General features: G+C 39.9%; 1 protein-coding gene across 3 annotated transcripts; it reads left to right on the forward strand.

Moving 5' to 3' along the window:
* The first annotated feature begins 2,884 nt into the window (after positions 1-2,884).
* Positions 2,885-24,601, forward strand: LRRC38 (leucine rich repeat containing 38). Of its 3 annotated transcripts, XR_003559181.2 has the most exons (4): positions 2,885-3,664; positions 16,174-16,241; positions 18,927-19,166; positions 19,389-24,601. XR_003559181.2 is itself a non-coding variant. In XM_027802297.2 (3 exons), the coding sequence occupies exons 1-3, from the start codon at positions 3,037-3,039 to the stop codon at positions 19,002-19,004; spliced, it is 774 nt and encodes a 257-aa protein (XP_027658098.2). In that variant the 5' UTR covers positions 2,885-3,036; the 3' UTR covers positions 19,005-24,601. The 3 variants fall into 3 exon arrangements, 2 of the variants coding, with proteins under 2 accessions (XP_027658098.2, XP_005437153.1); XM_027802297.2 differs by having other exon boundaries at positions 18,927-24,601; XM_005437096.3 differs by lacking the exons at positions 18,927-19,166; positions 19,389-24,601 and having other exon boundaries at positions 16,174-18,464.

Raw genomic sequence — 24,601 nt, forward strand, 5'->3', positions numbered from 1 at the left:
GAAACGTTACACAGAGAAAGGTCAGAAAGAAGCTCTGTGAAATCAAAGAGCAAGAGAAAGGTGTCAGACCATGGCAGATGGCCTGTGATGGCAGGCATTGCAGCTGTTTGCGTGGGTGCTGTGGGAGCAGGGCCTGTGTTTGACAAACCTACAGGGTACCTATCTGGAAATATCCAGGGCCTGACAGTAATCACTAGTCTGCTGCCAACCCCTTCACAAACGTCTCAGGAAAGCTCCATGGATTCTGTGGAGAAATTGCAAACTGCGTGTGAGTGTGCAGAATGAGCAGTGAAGAGAGTGTTGCTTACAGTGCTTCCACTACAGAGGGTAAGATGTAAAGAAAACCCGTGAGCAGCTGAGCAAAAGCAAGGTCTGTTTCTTACAGAAAGGAGTGGTAATTTTAGCAGGGGCTGGTGGAATTTTTTGGGAAGCTGAGTCCTATTCCTACCCCTGCCACTAACATGTTCTTGGATCTTTCACAAATTGTGCCTTATTGTCTCTAGTCTGCCATCTGTGAAATAGGCATAATAATGCTGAGGCATCTTTGAAAAGAAAATGTCAGAGTCTGATTCTGTACGTTCAATAGAGAAAGGGTGGGTCTGCATAGGGGCCCTTAAGATCCTGTGTGTTGATAACCTCACTGAATAGAGAGGTAGATCTATTTATAGCTATCTGTTTATAGACAGCTAGGTAAAGTTATCATTACTACAAGGTATCAAGTCAGTTCTGCTTTCCTGTGTTAGGAACAGCTTTATCTCTGACCTAAAGCCTTAATTGAATTAGGGGCAGAAAACCAGTAAATTACAACAGGAGCCAGTATTTGCAAGATACGGACTGAAAAATTGAAAAAGCATCAGTTCTGTGTGAGAAATGCCAGTTGCAGTTGCTTGTTGATGCTGATTCATTGAATCCTGATGCCAAGAGTTACTTTACTTGTTTTTTTTTTTAATTTTATTCAGAAGTAGCCTATCAAACTTCAACTTCCTTCGTAATTTAAAGGTAAATATTTTAAATACTCATCTCGGGAATTTAATTGGGCTTTGGTCTGGTGACTTAGAGGCAGCTGTGCCTATTTCTTTCTGGGTGGTGGTTTAAAAGTAATTCAAGACATGGAAGACACCTGGAGCAGGATGTGTGTTTATAGGAAGGATCTAGAGGCTAGCTGAAGGTGGTAATTTAGCTAAAAGACTTACGAATTAGAAGCGAGGTGTGTGGCAAAATGTGAGAGAGGTGTTCAAAGTTGTAACCCTTCCTGGCATGTTCATTTCCGAACAGCAGTTCACAGAATCGCTGAGGTTGGAAGGGACCTCTGGAGATCATGTAGTGCCACCCCCCTGCTCAAGCAGTCAGAGCAGGTTGCCCAGTGCTGTCTCCAGTCCAGTCCAGTTTTCAGTATCTCTGCAGATGGATACCACAACCTTTCCAGGCAACCTGTTCCAGTGTCTGACCACCCAGTAAAAAAGTGGTTTTTTTGTGTTGAGGAATTTTTTAATCTGTGCCTATAGGCCTCTTTTCCTGTCAGTGCGCGTTACTGAGAATAGTCTGGCTCCCTCTTCGTTCCCTCCCAGCAGTTCAGTGTTTCTACATGATTACTGAAGGAGAGTAATTTAAATAATAAATTAAATTAAATAAAATGCTATATAAAAATAAATATTAAATACTATATATATAAATAAAACATAAAATAAAATACTGCTTTCGTTGTTTGAGATTTAAGTGCCGGTATCTTGGGAGGGTAGGCTGTCTTTGAAGGAGATTTTTGTACCTTGTCCTGGGTGAAAGACACTCTGACTTCACATATGAAATATGACCTTAAACTGAGATTACTGGTTTCTCTTTGGCCTAGGAATGCGCTTTCCAAAGGTGTTTGAGTTTGTGCTCTAATATTCAGGACACATGCACCCAAATACAATCCTTCTTTTTAGAAAAATCTTCCGTTATAGTCATAGCACATAGGTGTGGCCCAAGCACTGGAATCCCATTTCTGTCTGCTTTACTCAATGTGCATAAAGAGGGAGGGATGGAGTTAGAAGTTCAGCTTGCAGCTGGCAGAGGACTTGCCTTTCTGGGTGTGGATTTGGGGATATCAGAAAAACACAGATGCCTCTTGCAGAATCATCTCTGCTGTCCCATGGCAGGCAGGCAGATTGATTATCAAATATTTCAGCCCCCTGAAAATGAAGAAAATCTGTTCAATTTTAACTACCTGAAGATTTGATCCACAATTTTCACTTTTATGTGGCCCATCAGACATTACTGGTGCCACTTTAGAAAGTAGCTGATTTGGTCATTAGAACAGGAAGGAAAAAAAAACCTCTCACTTTTGAGACCATATTCCTTGTTGCTAGAGTAGGTTATACTACTTGGTTAAAAGATAATGAGTCATATTTAAATAATGTTAACATGCTTGTTCTAAAAGCTGAGAAGGCATCCAGGAACAGCACCAGTCAGCCTTCCTTGTCTTTGGGCTCCCTCCTTGCTGTTCTTCTGCTCCCTGTTTTACAAAAGAAAAAGAAAGCAGTCCTTAGCAGTCAGCCAGGATACATACCAGCCCGACCCTCACTTGCATTTCTATAGGGTATTGGTCACCTTGACAAAATAAATGATTTCATCAGGGTTTATTACCTGGAGGGCTTTTTAAGCATAAGCTGTTGCTGTCAGAGTCACAGGATCAGGTGTGTTTTCCCATTTGCTGGAATATGCAGCAAATAGGCAAACAGGCTCTCGGCTTTTTTTGGCTCACAAAAGCAAGGGAGTCCTTTGAAAGATCCTCCGTTTACCCAATCATCGCTTCCCCTTACACTGTACAGCATTATAATATTCTGACTGTGTAAATCCTCACATTTGCCTCCCTCCCTCTTTCCCTCAGTCACTCTCCCTCCCCCCTCCCAAGACTGCTGCTATCGGATCTGTGATGATATGTGATCTCCTGGATACAATCACACACACACACAAGTACCAGGCACTACTGCTCAGCTGAGCAAAATGTCTTTCTCTTAGAAGTGGTGCTCATCAACAGCTTTCAAATCCTTGACGATGTTGCCATGCTTTCCGTTCTGCCTTCTGCCTTTTTCTGTCTTTGCCTGCCTGCTTTTCTTACCCGTGGGTCATTTTTGCCCTGCTGTCTGTAGCTGTATGGACTACCACACCATAGATTGCCGGGATCAAGGACTCCCAAGTGTTCCTAATCCATTTCCATTGGATGTACGGAAACTTCTTATAGCTGATAACAACATTCAGGCGATACCAGCTGATTTCTTTATATTTTATGGAGATCTAATCTATTTGGACTTCAGGAATAATTCCCTCACTTCTTTAGAAGAGGGCACTTTTAGCAGTTCTACCAAACTGGTGTATTTAGACTTAAGCTACAATAATTTAACGCAGCTTGATGCTGGGATATTCAGATCAGCAGAAAAACTGATAAAATTGAGCCTTGGAAACAATAACCTGGTGGATGTGGATGAGGCGGCTTTTGAGAACCTGGAACAGCTCCAAGTGTTAGAATTGAATGACAATAACTTACAAAGCCTAAATGTGGCAGCCCTAGAAGCGCTTCCCTCCCTGCGGACTATACGCTTAGAGGGCAACCCTTGGGTCTGTGACTGTGACTTTGCCAATCTTTTCAGCTGGATACAGGACAATGCATCTAAGCTTCAGAAAGGTAAAGCTTGGTGGCTTACAGTAGTGTGTACCTTTCTCTGTATGTGTGTCTTGGAGGGAAGGAGGGTTCTTGGTCAAATTGTCTGTGTGCTGCCTGCAGTGACCCAAACTGCATTTTTGGTCAAACAGTAATTGCATGCTTTCAACAAATGAGTCCATTAAAATGGTGTTGGCTTCTTTTTGGGAGCAGGTCCTCCTCCCAGTTAAGAAATAAAATTTAAACATTAAGCCCTAATAATTTTGATTTACAGACTAAACTTACCTAGGCAGTGAAAGAGCCTTTTCAAATTCATTCAGCCCGGAGCTGGTTCTCTTCCAGATTTCATTTTCACTCTGGTAAATATATTTTCTACAATAAGCCCTTTGAGCAGCTAAATATTCTGTGCCAGCTCCTTAGGAAAACTGATTTATTTCTCATTTAACGGATCAGCTATAAGCTGCTACAGAAGAGTTAAATCTCCTGTTTTATGCAACTGTGACTGTCAGCCCTTTCCTGAAAGTAATTTGTTGTGATACACTGTTTGAAACACTCTTCAGTAGCTTGATTTTGACTGTTTTCATTAAAATAGCACTGCTTCCAGTATTAGGAATAAATTGAAATGGCTCTGGAACACCCCAAAATGCAGGATATATAATACTGTTGTTTGGGCCAGTAATTTGCAGAAAAGCATGAGCAAGAAATAAAAGTATTAAGACTGCCATGCATAGGGAATCCAGACTCTTGCTCCATGTTTCCCACTCGACCCCAAAGCCTCTCTTAATCCAGCTTTAGCAAGAGATCATCTCACAGTTCATGTCTCCCAACAAGCACCAGGGCATAGACTCGTGTCAGCGAGCTGCCCAGCTGCTTGGAGAAGGCAAACGGCTTGGAGCATAAAACTTTCCAGAGAGTATTCAAGTTATTACTTGGCCTGAAACTGCTGGTGTCTGGGCTGTGTTCAGGGGGGTATGGCTGTGCAGAAGATGGTGAGAACTGTAAGGCTGGGGGAGAAGAGCTCAAGAGAACAGGTTATGGCCAAGTAACTCCTGCTTTGAATTCAGGCAACAAGGGAGAAAAACACAGTGAGCCAACAAATTTCAGAGGCCTTTTCTCTCCTTTCTTGATCATCAGAGTCTGTAGTCAGTTATTCAGGTTCTGCCTATGCTCATGACCTCGGGTAACATATTTTTAATATACTCATCTAGGTTACCCTAAATATTCTTAGCTGTAAAACTTTGCTGTTTTAAGGAAGAAGTCACGTGAGGAAAAAATGTTGGGATTTTTCTTGTCTGCCTTGGTGAAACTTCCATCTTGATTCTTTCCAAACCAAACCTGGGGCTGTTCTCCCACCTTCCATGATGCTTTAGCTAAAGTTTGCTCTATTTGAACCAAGTGCTTGCCCATCTCTCATACTAAACATCAGTTTGATTTCCCTGTGCTTTCCATCTCCTTTAATGAACTTCTAGCTCCTTCCCCTTTATCCAGAGGCTGTTCAGTTTGACAGCCTGTCCCAGCCCATCTCTCTTCTCTCTTCCACCCTGTCAGTATTTTAAAGCGTATCTGAACTTACGTCTGGAAATCTCAAGTGACTGAGCTTTCCCATGGTATTGCCAGTGTTCCCCAGTGTCTTGCAAGCTTAGGGAGAGGTTTCCTCACAGCCTTTTGTCTCATCCACAGTTGTGTTTCAGCCAAGTAGCTAAAAAGTTACTAGCTCATCCAGATCTTCCAAACTTTCATTTAGATTTGATTTGAGAAGACGAGGAGGGAAGGAGCAAATATTCCAAGTGGTAGGTTTTATGAGAGCTGTCTGCCTGACATGGCCGAAGCAAATGTTTTGCGTTTGTGCCCAGGAGCAAGTCCCCTGAAATCTTTGCAGGCAGTCATATTGGCGAGATCTAGTGCATGTATGCAGAAAAGTGCAAAGTCAGCAGTTTCATTGTTTGTTGTGAGCAGCTGCCACAAAAATACTGGTTGTCTCCTTTAATGATTTAGCAAAACATTATTCATAAAGGTGCTGGCAAAACTAAACCCAAAAAGAAGACTGTCTCAATGAGATTTTAAAACCATATGGCCACAACTGAGTGCCTTTTAAAACAACTTTTGGAAAGTCAGTGTAAAACTTAATTCTTAGAATTACGATTTGATTGCATTTTATATCCAGTTTTCAGTTTTTAATGATGTTGCAACTTTATACCCATTAGGAACTAATCACGTTAGTGTTACTTGTCTGGTTTACTTGTCCAAAGCCAGGTTTGCCTGGCCTTTCCTGGGAGGGGTGGGAAGAGCAAGTGACTGAAAGAGTCGGCGTTCAGACTCCAGACTTCTGTACCATACTGCTGTAAGGCTGAGACAAGTGTTCTTGCAGCAAACACATCAAGATAAGTAAGGCAACAGGCATTATGCCTGGAAATACAGCAGAAGCAAAAGACAGGGATACATTTTCAGGGCCCAGGAAAAGAGCTTAATTATCCCGACTGCATGCTTCTTCTTTATAATTCTGCAACAGCTCAAGCATCTGCATTGCATGGCCTATACAAATGGAAAACGGCAGGAAGGAAAAAAAAAGTTGGCTGGTGTTTTTCTTCTCTTGGTTTTCTTTAAGAATAAACTGTGATTAGCAGTACAGAATGGTTCCCTGACAGATTGGAGTTCCCCAGCCTTTAAACGGCAGACTTTGTAACCTGGGGTTACTGAGAAGGGAAACGCGTGGAAGGGTGAATGACAGTAAACTTGCACTAGTGATCCCCAGTCCTTTCGTGAAAAGTACAAAGCATTGCAGGGAAGCTAAAGGCTCTGTGCACCGTCTTACGCAGGCTTGGGATGCTTCACAATGGTTAGACAAGACCAATTTGATTTGAAAATTAGAGTTTTGTCAGTGTGAACTGGAATGTTGATAATTGATCCTGAAGTTCTCTACCTCTGTAATTAAGGTCTCTGGAGAACTCAGTGATCTGAACAAAAGCCATACTTCAACTCATTAGTTTTGCAAAAGCCAGGTCCATTTTCTTTCTGGCGTGCTGCCAGAAATAGCTTGTAAAGTTATAACTTATGCTGACCTGTCTGACTAGCTGACTGTAAACCCTCTGCCCAGCTGAGCTGCCTCTGCACCTCTAACATGTCACTTCACACAAACAGCTGGGGTTTGAATCGTTTTTACAGATCCCAGCATTTATTCATCTAACCCAAATTTCGAAATGAAGTCTTAATTGGCCGTAAGTGAATACTCTGACATGCCAGATTCATAGGCAGACTTATGAAAGAAACTGCACTGAAAGTCTGGCAATTAAACTCAGCGCTTTAAAACAGCAAACATATTTTTATACTCATGAAGAGATAGTAATATCTGCATTTTCATCATACTCCAAAACCAAACCACATCCCCCCCCCCCCCCATTTTGGTTATTAATTGGTTAAAAACAAATTAGTGTCTGTAGAGCAAAGTAGACAAAGGAACTGTGAAGATCACTGGAATGGTGATAAGTGGAGAATATATGCAGGTTGTTCTTTTTCCTAGAGAAGGTAAAGTATTCATTATGGATCAAACTGGTTAAGTTACAAAGCTTAAACATTTTCTGTGAGGTATGTTTGATTTTATAGGCATTTGTTACACCTGAATAGCAGCATGGTGGCCAGTGATTCATATTAAAGGCTTCCCATTAGGAGGAGCATGGAAATCAAGAATACTACATAATTTTTTAGAAATAGAGAAGTTGTTGTAAGATCTCTGTCCCTTCAAAGATAGGTGTAAAAACTTTCATGAAAGGCTTTACTCCATGGGGGGCATGCAAACTCTCAGAACAAACACACAACGTGAAAGATCAAAGATCTAGTTTGGTCTTAAATGTATTAGTCAAAGGATTCAGGGAAATCATATATTTGAGCTGTCTGCTATTATCTTCTACCCTCTGCTTGCCTGTATTTGATCCATCTTCTTGAATTTTACAAAAAGCAGTTGACAAGGCTGAAGTTCTCTGACGTGAGAACTGAAGAAAGAGGTGGACTCTTGACAGTAGGAATTAAGAAAAATTTGATTAAAAGCAGGAGAGGTACTGAATAAAGGCAAGGATGGTTATAGGTTAAATTAAGCAATTTTGGGGCATTATGTTTCAAAATTTTGAATTTAGTAAAGTCTAAGGACATTTGGCATTCATTTTTTCAAGATCAAGAGTCACCTTGGAAATTTATTGCATTTTCTGCTTCAAGGGAAGCTGGAAATCCTACAAAAATACACTCAGCAATTTCTTATATTTTGAAGATCTTTAATCTGCTTTCAGAGCTTATTCTGTATCACATTTTATCATGGCTAAAAATGCACTTTCCTTTCTTGCTTCATCTCTTAACCTACTTTTTTTAGTAATACTGTTTGAAACTCTGGGTTTATCCAGCAAAAGGTTGTTACTGGTGCACATGACCTACAGAACTGAGTTGTGTGAACGCTTCCCATTTCAGTATTTCAATACAAATGGCTTGAATGGAATAAATTTAGGTGAAAGGTGCTCTCTTAGTGCGTAGCACTGCAGAATATGTTCCTTGAACCCATCTGAAGATCCCATGTCAATGAAGGGATTGGATTCAGATAAATTGCGTGTAACAAAAACCAGTACAAGTAGTCTGCAACGGCCACATTGAAGTACTTTGTAGAGAACTGTGACCGCATTTCTCCTTTCCGTCATTTTGCCCTCATTTTGCTTTTTACTTTCTTTCTTCTCAGTATCTTTGGAAAAACCTTTTTGGGAAGTTGTGTAGAGTTTCTAGGATTGCAAGAAATAGTTGGTTTCTATGTTTTTCATGCTAGATGCAATGTTTTCTTCAACCTTTTATGTTTAATACATACTCACAAAAAATTTTGCTGCCCTCTATTAAAACAGTAATAGAAAGACTTAACAATTTGATGAGAAGGCGTAGACTGAGCATTTTTATGGGTAACCTGTGTACAGTGATGTTTCCAGAAAGACTTGCAAAAATCATTCAGAATTGCCAGTGACAGAATTCCAAATAGACTTGTGCTGCCTGTGTGATAAATAAAGGAGACAGATGTTCTGAATGTTTGGAATTAAAGTAGCACAAGTTTAAGTGAGGATCAGTGCTCAGTGTTAGGCTTCCCTGTTACACACAGGATTAGTTGGCACAGTGTCAGTTCACCATCTTCCTGAATTGTAACGTTTATGTTCACACCACTACAAGCAGAATTGGTAAAAGAAGCCTGAAGAAGACAGAACTGGGTCCACGTGCAGAACTGTATCCTAAGCAAAGGTAACTGCTGAACTTTACTGGAAGAAAATTCATTAGTGGCAGCAAATCCCGTGTCACAGCATAAAGGCTGTAGTTGCCACCACATTTTCCTCTTCATTTGGTCACATGTTGCTCCACTTTGGGCAGTTGTGGGCGAAAGACTAAGATACTCGAAGGGGGTTTTGGTGCCAGTACTGATACAGATGCCATTTAGCTACTTCCAGGACTTCTGTAGCTAGTACCTCCTCGATGTGAATGGATAGGTAAATTCTGGTAAAGTGGCATATTTCCAGACAAAGACTGTCTATGCAAAAGAGTAGGAGAGAAGTTTGGCAGTGAGAGGAGGCAGAAAAAAAGAAAAAGCAGGTGACAATGAGACTGTAAGCAGCCTTCTGGAACAGGATGCTCAGATTGAATTCAGTACAAAAAGAAAGCGGTTTTGAGATTCAGAAGTGAATCAGTGTAGTGAGAAGAATGGATTGATTTTTGTAAGCCTGCTTAGAAAGCTTGTGCCATGAGGGGATCACCTCTTGCTTCTTGGGCTGTTTCTATCATCCCATTCCAATCTAAGATGCAATACTAAACTTATTCTGTGAATAAAATAATGCTTTACTTCACTAGTCCAGACCTTTATAGTATCCCTGGGGCTCACTGAAAATATTAAACATTGTCTTCAGAATAAAACATCATAATTTCATGGTGGTACCAGTTCCATCTGACCTTCTAAGCTAACTAAAAGACAGTGAAACAACTGAGCATTTTGTAAGTCCTCTTGACTTACCATTCTTTATCAGTACCTGTTTATTCATCTGCTATGTAGAGAAGGTTGCCTTAACTTCATGCACTAATATAGAACCAGAGCAAGCTTCAAGTAAAAAGGACAGGCTGTTCTGTCCATTACAGCCGTGCAGTTCTTCCCCCAGTATCATGCACATGCTAGTACATCACTAATACGGAACATAATATCCTGTTTTTTTGGAAAGGAATTAAAAGCCTTAAGACATTTCACATATTCAGCAGCTTTTATTCTGTTCAAGCAGAAACTCCTAACAGAAATTAGATTCCCTAACAAGCGCATCAAATCTGTTTCTATATATATACGCATATATAAGTACATAATTTGATATCCTAGTCATTTTCAGTAAAATGATCTTACTGCCACTGTCTTTTCACTCTGTTTCTTCCATCTTAAGGTTTTTTGGAGTACTTCCATCTTTCACGGATTTGACGATGTGAGGACAGCATTTGCAGATGTGAACATCTAATGTTAAACTTTGTATTTAGACATTGAGGCAAAATGTTAAGTACCCTCTAATGTTGATCTGTGGGACTCTAGGGCACTTGGCCATAAAAAGTTTTATTTAGGGACCTAAATCTAGGCTTCGGGATTTTTTTAAGCCTTGCTGTTCTGATAGCTTGAGACTATTTCCAATGAAATTTCATAACTCTTCAGAGGCAATGCCTCTCTCACTGCTTATTAATACATCTAATACATTAGTGACGGTGTTTAAGTAGACTGAAGAGAACTACAGCTGGAGGCAAGATACCATACAAGAAATAAAATGCCACATTTAAACATTTCAAGTCTCTGTCAGCTACATTCAGCAATGTGAGAGAACAGCTAAATTCCACCCAAAAGGGCAAATACCAGTCTTAGTTAAAAAAAAATAAATAAATTGCAATATCATATTATAACGCTCTTACATTTATTGTATAGATAGTTACAAACATCTCTGCATGCAGCTCACTTAAATATTTATGGCTTCAGGTATTTTTTTGGATGTATTTCCTATACATACCAGTGTACGTATGAGCAGACATTTTCATTATCTCATACTGTTGTACATTGCTGAATGTTAGGAAACATTTCTGTTGATAACCTGTTTTTTTGAACTCCACAAATACCCAGCAGAATTGAGGCCACCTTTTTTTTTTTTTTTAAACTCTGCATCAAAATTATAGATGGGAAATCTCACTGTGAGGGTTAACAGACAGACCATAATATCAAAGTGATAATGAATTTCAGAAGTTGTCCAATAAGATACGGTTAGCCTAGGTACTGGAAGAAAAACGAGTCCAGGAATACACATGGAGTCCTTCAAAATAGTGTCAGGTGACCTGGAGTAAGTGACAGCTTCTTGCTGCTTGTCTTTAGTTGAAGGAATATAAACTGAAACTCATGTTACAATATCTCATCGGTCAACATATCTAGGGAAAATGCATGTCAGGTCCGAGGGCAGGCAGTTTCCATGGGCTCGATGGTCCGGCCGATGTACTGTTGGAAAATTTCTGATCAAACAGTACCTATGAGAAACGTGGTTCAATTATGGCTACAGAGTACTAGCAGAATGCTAATGAAACTTGGTATCTGGGGGGTTGTGGGTTTTTGAGATTGGAAGATCAGTACAGTTATGACTTTAGGGCTTTACAGCATTGTCAGTCTGTTTTCATTAATTTACAAGGAAATTATTAATTATTTGTATAAAGACTGGTTTCAGGCTGCATCCATTTTTTAAGAGCTTCAGTTTTACAGGGGAAGTATTTCAGCCTCTGCCTCTTCAAGAGAAGCAGGCCTGCAAATAGGCCTCTACAGAAACAAAAGCTGCAGCTTAATTGCTTACAATTAATTGTAAAGGTTTATGTGCTAGACTTCAGTGGAGTCATAATCCTCTGATTGTAAGGCATCTTAAAGTCATGTTGTTCTAAAACCTATTAGGGAATTTCATTGAAATAAACTCTATCTGTAACCCTCCTGCATCACTTTATAAACACAAGTATCTTTTTTTTCTCTTTTTAAAAACATGCCCCTCCCTTAACATCTTTGCTCTAGAATCCCAGCATTTTCATACTTCCCGTGTTGCTTAGGTGATCTGTTCCTCAGGGTACAGCCCCATATTTTTATCTTATTTTTTTAGTGTTGAGACAAGCCTATATAGAATCTAGCACCTGTCCCTTGACTGGGGCTTCAAAGCATTCCCTTTTTAAAAGCAAACAATACATTACAGCTTGCCAGTATGGTACATCTGCTTCTTCAGATGACGTAGCAGAAAGATACAGAGCGTGTGACATTGTCCTTGGGACAGCTGGAGTTATTACAGATAATGTGATGGCCCTGACCAAAATAGCATAAGCTATATATTTATAACACACTCACACTTGTTATTTCATCTACAGATTTGTTTGGTATGAAGAAGCAGCTCTTTGAACATGTTGTGGGAACAATGATGTATATATGTATATAACTACCATCAAAAGTTTTCTTGCTGCAGCCAAGCACTAAATATCGAACTGCTTTGAGATAACCCTTACAAGAAGCCTGGCTGATTTTTTAAAAGAATAAATTGAACAGGTTCTACAGAATTAAAAAAAGAAATCAAACAAACTTTAACCACTTGAATGTTGTTATTTTTTTAAAGTGTGTGAAAGTAGAGCACTAAGGTTAAATGGCACTTTCCTGTCCTCCGCAAGTCTTGGGGGTGGGGGGGGTCAGGTAATTTGATCGAGCCAATCTATATGCAACAGAATCACCCGGAGGAAAAATACCACACCTTATAATTAACACTGATCACTTTATAGAAGCCGTTCCTCTGTTCATTGTTCATTCAGAGGGTGTATGATGACCTGGGATTACTTCCCGCCCAAGCAAAGAAAAAAATTGGATCTATTGCTGGGCACGAATGTAACAGGACGGGTTGAGTATAGAAAACATCAGTTCTCCACATGCACTGGATTCTCATGTGATAAGGGCAGCCTACTTTTAAATAATGTAAAGAAAGTAATGCATTGCTGTGGAAAGAAGCAGATGAAATGGTATTGTTCATATGTCATCTTAAGCAGACGTGCATATGACCTTCATGTTACGATGTGTTCAGGTAAGCAGTCAGAAGCTCTGGTGTAATAACCCCTGAAGTATCTTTGGGAGGAGAAGTTCCTTGTGCTACCAGAGATCCAGCTGCTAATCTTAGTACTGTCACAAATGAACAGTCTGTTCCAAATTCTCTTTGGAGTTGAAAGAAAAGCTTCCGTTAACTGTACAGGGGTTTGCAATAGTGTCACAACACAGCAAAGAAAAACATTCACTGAACAGGATGGACTAGTAAAAGTTCCTCTCACCCTCAGTCACTGGCATGGCTTCCACTGAGCTCTGCAGCCCTCCTAGGTTGCCTCCTGCACGATTTTAGCAGACTGCCTTGTGTGTGCATGGGAGAGGTCAGTTCATTCCTGTCTTGTTGAAAAGATGGTGCATATGCAGGGTGGCTGAAACTGTAGCTGGGAGCTAGCCAGGCGTCTGGACTGGCCCTTGCTCTATGATGCTCTATTTTGCCTATTGACATCTATTTTTCTCAATGACTAAGAATTCTGCAAAAACTTGAGGCTAAGCTAGCACATCGGAGTTTCACAGAATAAAGGGAGTAGAAAATTCCCATCTAATGTATTTGGTTTGAGAACATGACCTAGATTCCAGTACCCATGGCTACATGAAGAGGAGCTTTTTTATTTCTGGTTATTGCATAATCAGACTCAAAATCATTACAGTATGCTGATTCTCATAGCAAGAAATACTCTCTAAAGTGACTTAGTATGTTGCAGATTCTTTTCTATTTGTATTCTATGTGTTGTGATGTTAGGTGAAAGCCTTTGGGAAACAGGAATAGAGCTTGCAGTCTGCAGGCTCAGTTTTCATCCGTAGCAAAACTGCTGCTGGTAATAGTAATGGATAAGTGGTCTCTTTTCCATCTCTAGGATCCCAGGCAAATACTGCCATACTAAATTATTTCTAGAGGCAAGGGCTGCAGTATGTAGAACTTCTTAGTTTTCTTCTGGAGTCTTTTTTGCTTTGTCTCTTTCTTTTTAATATATTATTTTTCTGCTTCCTTATGGAAGCTTAGATCTGATACTCCAGCTCATCAAGGCTATTCCAGTGTGGAGATACTTTTAAAAGCTGGCAGGTGAGGACACTAGAGGATTTCTTTTGCAGTTGGCAGAAACAGACAAAGTTGTTTATGGTCACCTGTGTACTCTATAGACATGCTGCAAGCATGGCTCAGCTGCTGTGAAAGCAGCAGTTCTCATGAGGTCTCAACAGAACAGTTTTACAGAAACACAGTTCTGTGGAAACTTGGGTTTTCTTGTCCTTGCTACAAGAAATGGAATTTAGGTGCCATATTCACTTGGACCAGGCTTTTCGGCCAAAATACTGCAGTGGTCTTTTCCTATTAGCAAGGATCTTCCTCTTCAAATGCATTTGCGATATGTTAAATTCATTTTCTTGCTTTTTCTACACAACAGCAGTAACCGCTTCGATTACTGTCAACATCACGTTGATTCACTGAAAACTGTTTGCTTTTTAAGATCTGACTAAAAAGGCAATCCCAGCCTATGGCTTTTCACTTCTCTCTGATTTCTCATGATTTTGAATAGGGAAGGATATCCATCTGTGTCCCCTTTCGCTTGTTACTCTCATTAACCCCTAGAATTGCTATTCCCAAGTTGTGACAAAAAGAAAACAGACTCAGTGAACAACTCTCATTTCTTTCAGTAGAAAGGTTTGTACAAAGAGCTCTGTTGCAGGCTATAGAGTGCAGTAGTATGTACTTCCTCCAGCCATCTGTGCACTTCCAGGCACACTCAAATGCTCCAGTATGGCAGCTTGTATACGAGACATGGTGCCTATGAATACTGCAGGTTGCAAAAGCCTCAGAGGATGCTTGAAACTGTGCAGCTCCTTTACCTTCTGGTCCAGTTCCATGGACAGGATGTTTCAAAGTCCTGCAAAGCAAGTTGCCTCACCATCTGGTATGCATTGCCAGCACACTCCAGGCTCAGAAAAAAAATGCAGCATGTATTCAGGTGGCAGTTTGCCTAGAGGAAACCATTCAGCCTTGGACATACTGACTGTTGTCCTGTTCTGCTGGCAGCTTTTATTACATTGTCTGTGAGAGGCAGCATGAGAAAGAAGGAACATGACAGAACTTTAGGCAAAGACAACAGATAGAGGATGGCTTTGAGGGATCGAAATTTAGTACAGTCATCATTGCAAGGTCAAGTAAGTCAGGGTGGTAACTGGATCCATAGTAGACTTGGCTAAGACTCCCGCTCAAATCAACATAACAGCTGAGCTGGATCCAGAAAACCAGTCAGGTTTGCACCACTTGCCCTAGCAGCCTGTGTTTAATAGTAAAACATCATATGCCATAGCTGTTCAGCCACGAGAAAAATGGGATTCACAAAAGCTAACGAGATCTTACCATCACACATTCCTTATTTAAAGTGACTTAATGGTTATGTGGTAGAGCTGTGTGATGGAAGTGCCCTAGACATTGTGTGCCCACAGCAATGTAGAGTCAAAACCTGGGAGTCCATTCTGTGATCATTAGCAGACAAAGAGTAAAAATGTATCAAGTAAGCCAGCAGCAGTTCTAACATCATTAATACATAAATCTTTTATTTTTCCTTTACGTTATATCCTTAATAGCAAGATAAAAGCTCTCTTGCTAGCAGCCTTACAGACTTTACTTCAGTATTGTTCCGTTCTAGCCCTGTTAATATACTTTCCTGATTTTCCCCTGTTGTGAATGAAGAGGGAGTTGGGCATATGCAATGAACTCTATGCTTTTATTGTTTAGTACCAAACTGTATTCTCACCAGTTTTTAATTTTGATTTTTTTTGCTTTCACTATGAAGAATGCAGCTCTAGGCGTTCTTCAGTAATACATGGGGGAATAACACCAGCTAGCCTGCATGTCCTCATGACAGAGAGAAAAGGTGAAAGCAGGGCATAGAAAAAAAGTTATCTGTTAAACTTGAGCTTTTGTTTTGACCAGAAGAAAAAGACAATTGTAGTTTTGGAACTACATGGAACAAAGCAGTGTAGGTTTTTCCACATCAAGGTGTGGAAGGAACTTCAGAATCCTTGTTATCCTGTTTTGCAGTCAGAATTTCTGTTCAGATGGGGTAGCTGGGAAGTGCTTTCAGGTCTCCAGATTTAGATGCATCCAGGGTTCAACATTTTTTTAATTATTTTTTTTAAATCCTCAAAATCATGGTCCTAGGTCACATGTGGCCTTCTGGAAGACTGAAGGTGAAATAACTTTATTTCCAGGAGCCACTCAAGGGAGTTATGTTATGGCTTTTGGATAGCAACAGATTTTGTCCCTTTTTTCCCCCTGAATTTTGTAAAAATCCATAAACCTAGAATTAACCCTAAAACTTTGCTTCAGCCATTCGGTCTCTGACTGGAGCAACAGAAGGATTCATCGATATTCTGCTGATTTGTTTCCCTTTCCTCTTCTTTGCAGGTCTCCATGAAATCCAGTGTTCCCTGCCTGTAGAAAATAGAAGAATCTTTCTGAATGAATTATCTGAGGTCAGCTTTAGTGAATGCAAATTTAGTTTGTCATTGACGGACCTTTTTATCATCATCTTCTCTGGAGTCGCAGTCTCCATTGCTGCTATTCTATCAAGCTTCTTCTTAGCAACCCTAGTACACTGCTTCCAAAGATGTGCTCCCAGTAAAGATGACGATGATGATGAAGACGACAGTGAGGACTGAACTTAGTCTATATACTTAAGTTTCCCTGGTTTATAACTTACTAGATCATCAGCCAAAGGCTAGGAAGAAAAAAAGTAGGGTAAAAGCTTTAAACATGAATTAAATGAAATCACAATGTGTAAAGATCCCTTCTCATCTCATGATGGTCACAGGTAGGAACTGTAGTTTGCATCTGAGACTGTTAGCTTCGCTTACATATGTAACCTGATGCAATGAGACCGGGTTCATTTCTATGATGCCTAATCAAACACTGCATTTAAATTAGAAGATTAGAGGGAAAAGGGGGAAAGACAAAAAAAAAAGTTCCAGTGTTTTAAAAGACTAACACATCTTCCAGATTGTCCTGATGAGATGCAGATTGCTGTAAGTGCTTAATAGGCTTGTTCTAAATACACTTTGAAAAAGACTGCCTAAATGGAGGCATTTCAGCTGGAAAATACAGAAGAAATTTAAAATAGTGTCCCTCCTAGATTTAAGTGGTGGGAGATTCTATTAAGCTCACACAACTTTCTAAGTTACAAAATGCAATTAGATTAATTCCTAGAATTGTAGAAACCGTTATAGGAAGGTTGGCATTTTTCTCTAGAAATGCAAATGTTCTCTATAAACATTCATCCTCCATTTAATAACAGCAGTTGCAAGCATCATTCAGCCAAAAAAATTTTTTTCTGGAAGTGAATGTAATTCTAGGTTTGAGTCATCCACTGCAGCTGCCTGGCACCTCTTTGGTCATGGCACAAATACTAAATATAACATTCTTTTGCATTTTTAGATGCAATGAAGTAAAGGATTTCCCTTCCCTGTAATGCTAGGCACAAGTAACTCTTGCAGCATCCAGTCCATTTAGTTATTTTCAAACCCTAAGGGCTGTATTCTGCTACTGATTATACTAGAGTAACAACAACTGCAGTGAACACCATGATCCAAATTGGCAACTGTATAAACAAGAGTGGAATCTGGCCCACGAGGTTTCTGACTGTATTATAAATTTGTCGAAACTTGAGCTCTTCTATATAATGGTAGATATTTTTCTTAAAATTAAAAAAGACATTTATTACAAGAGATTTTTGGAATAGTGCCGGACAGCTTTTTAGGATAAGTATATTTTTAAAATATTTGTAATGGAAATATTTTTTTAAAGCTCTGTGTATTTAAAGTATTATCTAGAGTAGCTGTGAGGGCTTGAAGTAATGAATAATATAGTAATAAACAATCTAAGGACGGTATGCTATTATAAAAGAATTAGATCTGATAAAAAGTAGCATCTATTTAACTACTGTAAATGCTATTATTTCTTTAAAAACACTCTGGTTAAAATATTGCCTTGCTCAGTTAATATGAATGGTCTTTCATGGACAGTTAGTTCCAAATCTCTTGTATCCGTTGTACTAATTGTTCAGGCAGACAGGGTGAATTACGGCGTGTGCGTTAAGGGGAAACACGGTGCAGTAGGTAGGGCACATGGGTAGGACTCCATGCTCCCGATGTCCCCATCGAACAGTGATCAGGTAGAAGACCTTCAGCAAACCACTATCTGTCTCTGCCTCAGTTTCCCTACCTATGAAACGAAGATCATCATAGCTGTTTATCTGTTCAAGTGCTTTGAGATGTGCGGGGGGGGGCACTATATTGGGGCTGCGTATAATGATTATCTATGTTAGTCTGAAGCAGATGTTACGCAGTAGGTCTAATTGAACTGTTACCAGTATGACCAGTATGACTTCACTGACATCAGTGGAGTTACTCCATTGGCTGACAGAGTTTGTAGTGGAGTTTGCACCATGCTGAGGTCAAAACCGGGACAGGAGTGTTTATTTCTGTTAGCTCTACAGCTTATTCAATGCGACTTAATGCTACCATTGTTAAGATTATTATTTCTGAAAACACATTGAAACAGAATTAAGTAGGACAGTGAGAGGATATTCTGTATCAATACTGTCTTAGTCTATTCTGATTCTTTCAAGCAAAATGAAATGACATGATTTACACTGTGTAGTGCCACGATTATAAATAACACAAATATATTTATAATTTCAACATGGGCTTTCATGTTTATTTGTATATGGGTATGAAAAAAGGAGAAAAACTGTGCCTGATTCTCTCATCACTTATAAACAGGGTTTTGCAGTATGGCTGGAAATATGCAGCTTGTTGCCCCATGCAGTTGCTGAAGTATGCTCCCTTTGCAACAAGTTACGGATACGTTACCAACAGTTTTATATTTAGAGCTGTGCAAATTGTTCAGTCATGGAAGGAGAAACTGGGTCACACTTTTTTGTCTGCAAGTGTTATTATGGACTCAAAACTTAAACCAGTTAGCAAAATGATTTGTCCTACCAAACTTTTCAGTGAGACATCAGTGAATGTTTCAGCAAATGTCTACCCTTCCTGTGGTAACAAAATTATGGTTTTGTTTTATTATCCTGTAAGGCTAATTGATTTTGCAGAGGTCGCACCTCAAACTCAACTATTTTGACTGGGTTCTGCTCTTACTTGCAGGTTCATCCTACCGTGGTGCCTCAAACTGAAGATCTAGATTTGTTTATAGTTTGTAGCTTTTTGTTCAACCCACCATAAAGCACTGGTTGTATTTGGAACTTAGCACCCCTCAGAACAGCAAGGAACAGACCAAGCTGACACCCATATAATCCAGTGCAAGCTGAAGAGCAAGGTTTAGTAAAGCTTTATTTATGAAGCTGCCATTCTGGATACTCCATCACATCAAAGTGGTTTTGCAATGTATGTTTTCTTCCAGATAAGAAACTTTAATCATATTTTCCCCTATTAAGTAATGTATATTTCATAAGTATTGAACTCATCCAGTCAGTAATATTTAGTCATTGTAAGCATCAGCAGTTACCTACTATTAATATTGATTTTGCATTATTCTAATTGCTAGTAAACGAGACAGAACATGGATTAGTTCTTACTGAGATTTTTCTTATTTTATATACTCTTCAGAGGAAAACATTCTCCTGTTGGAATCTTGCCAGAACTAGTGATCACCACAATGATCCCCTGCAAAACTTTGAAAGCAAACTTCGTCATGAATAGGAAGCGGCCTGAAGGCTGCATTTATTATTGCAGTTTTACCCCCACAAAGGTAATAACATGCAGGTAATCCCAGTTCCAGCTTTGTGGACATGGGAAATGTTCCTCTCCAGGGATGCTGCTGTGGGTGGGATCCAGTGAGCATGCACTCCCTTCTCAGACTGCAGTAACCCCCGTTAAGATTAGTGAAATTACAGTGGTGCCAAGTGTAAAAGCTGAATTTAGCTCCCTGTGCAATACATCGCTAGCTCAAGAAGCGCTGCCTGTAGGCGATTATAAATGTGCAGTAGAAAGTTTGTCTTAATTTATGATTTTCCTTCTAAAATGACTTTATTTTCGTGGTGGTATCTTTCACTGTCAGAAGTGAGCAGACATTTTACCTGCTTCAAGGGGAAGGAAAGATCCTATGTGTGACCCAAATAAAATGTTGCAGGCTGAAAGAGCCGGGATGCAGCTGTCACATTGCCTGCAGCTATGTCTCCTTGATGAAATGCTGGATCTTGGTATGTGTGAGGATCCAAAAAACGTGCAAAGAAGGAAATCTGCATGATGTAATTGAGATAGAGTCTGACTTTTTAAAAGTGTGAGCATTGGTTTAAAACATCTCTGATCCACAGAATATTAAAATAAAGATCACCTGAAGCAACTGTCCAAACCTAGCATTTCACGCTCAGCCAGCCAGCATCTTTCTGAGGCAGCTTCAGTCCTGCTGTGATTCTTACTTAGATGTGAATATTAATGGATTGTTTTCTAGAGCAGCATAAAATGCATTGGGAAAGTACCTGGAAGGGATGGTTCTGGAAGCTCCTAAAGGGGCACGCACTGCTTGTCTACCTCAGATACATAGTAGGGAGTGACCCATTGTACACTGACAGCTAAAATTTAGTCTGGCACACTTAGAGAGGACCAAAAACGGTCTCATCTTTCGGCTGTGGGAAGAACTGTGTGCAGTCACCTCTTTATCTGGATAGGATGTACACACTTGTGCGGTAGGGAGAAGGGGTGTGTGTAACAATACTAGAGCTTGCTGTAACTATCACCCCTGTAGACAGCCTCAGTTGGGACAGCTGAAGCCTGGTGGGGGTGCTGAGCCTGAGACAGTCCATCCTTAGCAGAGTTCCTCTGTGCTGGCTTTCAGACCTATGGGAGCAACTCTACAGAGGACCTTGTACGGATTCCACGTGTGCTGCCTACCTGCTACGTGAGTAAATGACTTCAGTTTCCAGAGTTGCTAGCTGGCACATTTCTAAGTTCAGCTCATGGCCCCCAAAATAAAGGGGGTTTGATAGTGTCCAAATCTGACCGTACCTCCTAGAGAATGATCTTCTCACTTGTGGTGTAACTTGTTTTATTGACCACTAGTGGCAACTGAGACGCTTTACTGTGGAGGTAAGTCATTGTGATTCATTGTGGTGAAGGAGATGTCAAAATGCTGAATCTTTTCATACTCTTTCCAAAAATAAACCAAAATATACATTAGGAAATTAAATTTCTTGGAAAGTAAGATCTGCCATGGACTCGGAGTGCCAAGCAGCCTGTAATATGCACGAACCACCAGAAACTTTGTGTCCTGTCTGTTAACATTGGAGCAATACAACCTTGTTGTAGAATTGTAGAAAATAGCTATGGAAGAACCTCAAATACATCATCTAATGATAGCTGAAGCTTCATAATGAAAATACTTTTGTTTTCTAATCAAATTCCTACTCTCATCTTGCCATCATCTTCCCCCTTGTGTCTTGGTTTCTGTATCTTACTATCTTGACTGTATCTAGAACAGAATCTCAGTTCGGTGTTATCTCTGAATGGCACAGCAATACAAGCCACCAGCAGCAGCAACCTACCAGCAGACTAGGAAAAACGGTGCTTTGTTTATGCTGACCAACCATCCATCTGTGACTGTAAAAAGTTAGCAGGAAAAAACTATGGAATTTTAAGCTGACAGAGAGAGCAACAGGAGACCTTCTGTTGCAAAGCAGAATGCCTGAATTATGTGTCTCTCCAGTTCCCATCAGCTCTCCCACCCCACCCAGAGCTCCACGAAGCCATGAGAAATTGTGTAACATTGGGTTAGCAGCACATAATGTGCTTTTTTGGGGGCTGTCAAAAAACATACGAGTAAACACTTCAGAGCAGGCTTCTGTTAGTTTTGTGGGAAGTGAAAAGTTTGCAGGGAGGTGAGCAGCAAATAAGAAGTGAAGCAGCTTGGGCCAGAGTTGTTCAGTGGAGTCAAATTTGCTTCAAAGAAGCATTGTTTGGATCTCAGAGCCGCTTTTTCACCAATTTCTGTTAGCAGTTGTGAGGTCTAAAGGTTAGCCAGTTCACAGCCAGGTATGAAGTAGTATAGTCTATTTCAAGCAGAAATTGATGTCAGTTGAATTTCTAAGGTTTACTGCTCCCAGCCAAAGCACAATTTGCCTATTTAAAAGCTTTAATTCGAATCTGAAATGTGATATGTCACTAAGTAGGCTGTACAAAAATCTTATATCAACTCAGAACTGAGAAAATAAAAAACGTCCATCCAGATAGTGGTGCTAGCAAGATATGCTTCAGTTGTTTTGGTATGTGAGGTCATTCTTCCAAGCTTGCATATAAGCAACTGGATTTTGACTCTTCCATGCTCCTCACCAATAGCTAAGCAAAGAGCAGGATACGGGCATTGTACACCACCTTGGAAACTCCCCTTAGCTGGAAGAAGAAGCAAAAAAGAATTGAGGATTGAGTGGGACATCCAGCTTTGTGACCTTCGCTTAAAATCTAAATGTGATACAGTCCAGCTAACTTGACATTCCAAGGCGTAGCTTGCTGCTGTTGTGTGGGGGGTTTGCTCTTTAATTAGGGCAAGTGTTGAAAGACTTTGCAGTAGAAATAATGTTTGGTCTTCATGGTATTTAACAGGGAATGAAATGACTGTGAAGATACTTGACAAACAGTTCTAGCCTATTTTTGTCCACCAGTTTTTCTCAAATTGAGAAACTGTCACTCTCTTAAGAGTGGATTAGGTTTGCAATCTGCAGTTGGTTAAAGCATTACTCTTTATCCTTTGAAGATCTGGCTTCAGATGTGAATTTGGGTCACAGGAGGAAATGACCAGAATAAATCCCTTAAGGTCATTCTGGTCAATTGGGCAAATGCACAGAGATGCTCTTACTAACAATGCGAACTGTATGCTTGAAGATGGGAAAACACTTCTTTGAACTGAGTGATATGTAAATATATTCTAGAAATACTTTCTCGTAGAGTAACTTGATGTTGAAAATTCACAAAATCCAATTATTTGTTTCCAAGAGCGATATAATATTGTGAGTGCAAAGTTAGATCTATTGTCCACATCTTAAAAAAAATATGAAAGAATTGGAAGAAAAAACTGGTTTAGAGATTATTCAGTTTGGAATGGCTTTTTTTTTACAACTAAATTAAAATAAACCCTGCGATGCAGGATTTTAAATGAAAGCAGAAAGTGTTCTAACCATAAACTCATGAACATGATACTGTATGGCAGGAAAATGACTACAGATTTAACATAGTCTAATTTATATCCTTCCTTGAGGGAACAAAAGTCATTAGGCTGAGAATTTTGTATTGTTTTCAGAGGAAAGATTTAATGCAGGCTAATTTCTTCAATATTGGTGTATAGGTTGCAGATTATCCATCATTGAGTAGTGTGAGCTTTGTGAGACTGTGAGTGCTTCAAAGGGAGTAATTGCTTTCTGGTTAACCTGGAGTATGTTTTGACAAAAACAATTGTAGTTGTCTGTTGGCTTCGATTCTGATTTCACTATTATTTGGGATCTGGTCTTATCTGGCAAAGATTGGGAGGACTCCATTAACTTTACTACTCCGATATGCTGGTTTACCTAATGAAGATACTGCCTGGATAATAGAAAGTCTGCAGTCATTCATCTGTTTGTGTTATGTTTTCATACAGAAAGGAAGAAAATCACTCTGCGTGGGCCTTTTGTAGTGGTGATCTGCATGTATGTTGGTAACCTGAGTTTGTGATTTCTGCATTGGAGGGTGAATGCTAATTTTATTTAGGATTATAGGTGGCATTATTCGGAGGCTGCAGACATCCTGTGCAGAGAGGCCGTACAACTTTTCCAGATTCTTTCTGGATTCAGTGGTATTGCTCTCTGCTCTGTGAAAGGAGGATCTGACCCTGCTTACCAAAACCTGACTGCAGTCTTGTGTATCTCAGGCAGCAACAAGGAGGTTGTCATTCTAAGCACACTCCCTCAATCTAATAACCACTGTACATCTATGTCCTAGTTTGATGATGGATTTATAGTGAATGTCTTTAACCTCAGTGTAGCCATCTGCTCTGTGAAGCAAGCTGGCACTCCAAAGCCATTTTTTGCTTCAGAGTGTCTCCTTGTAGTCTTACAGAGCAAATAGTGAGTCATCTCCTCCCACCAGCGTACAGCAGGATTGTAACCCAGCTCAGTGTGAATGCCCAGTAGGAAAGACAGGTTGCAGAGAGTTCCCCAGCCAAATACAGTAATAACCTTTGTGCTGAGGAAAATGAAGGCTTGTCAGAGTAAGCAGTGTAGACGTACATATGTCCTCAGCAGGGGCTGTAAAGGGGGCTGGAGTCATGATTACGTTAGCCAGACATGTTGAGGGGTCATTTGTAGAATCTCCTTGTTGGTACGGTTATGTAAAGACAGGCAGGCATTTTTGGGTGAGCCTTCTTAAAATGCAGAGGGCAGAGAAATCAGATGTTTCCTATTTTGTTGCATCTGTTTTACTGAAGACGTCAGAGCTATGTATTACTGGACATGGGCACCAAACTTTAGCATTATTTCTTCTCAGCTGAACCATGGAGCAATGACAGACTAATCTCTTGAGGGATGTGTTAGGTATGGGAATGTTTAACTCCTGTGGTGTATAAAGAGAGGGATTTTCTTGTGCATAGGATTGATGAGCTGAGTAAAACACAAATCTGAGATAATAGCTTTGTCTCTGCCGTGGTGGTATGATTTATTTCTCCAAATGTTATATGAAATTATAGGAATTTTAGACTGATTGATTGGTTTTCTTTTGGTTTAAGATTGTCTTTGATATAATAGAGATATGTGGAAAAGATTTTAAGATACTGCTACCTCATTTTCATCCTTGCAGCA

This window comes from Falco cherrug, chromosome 3 (assembly GCF_023634085.1).
Source record: "Falco cherrug isolate bFalChe1 chromosome 3, bFalChe1.pri, whole genome shotgun sequence".
Lineage (NCBI taxonomy): Eukaryota > Metazoa > Chordata > Aves > Falconiformes > Falconidae > Falco > Falco cherrug.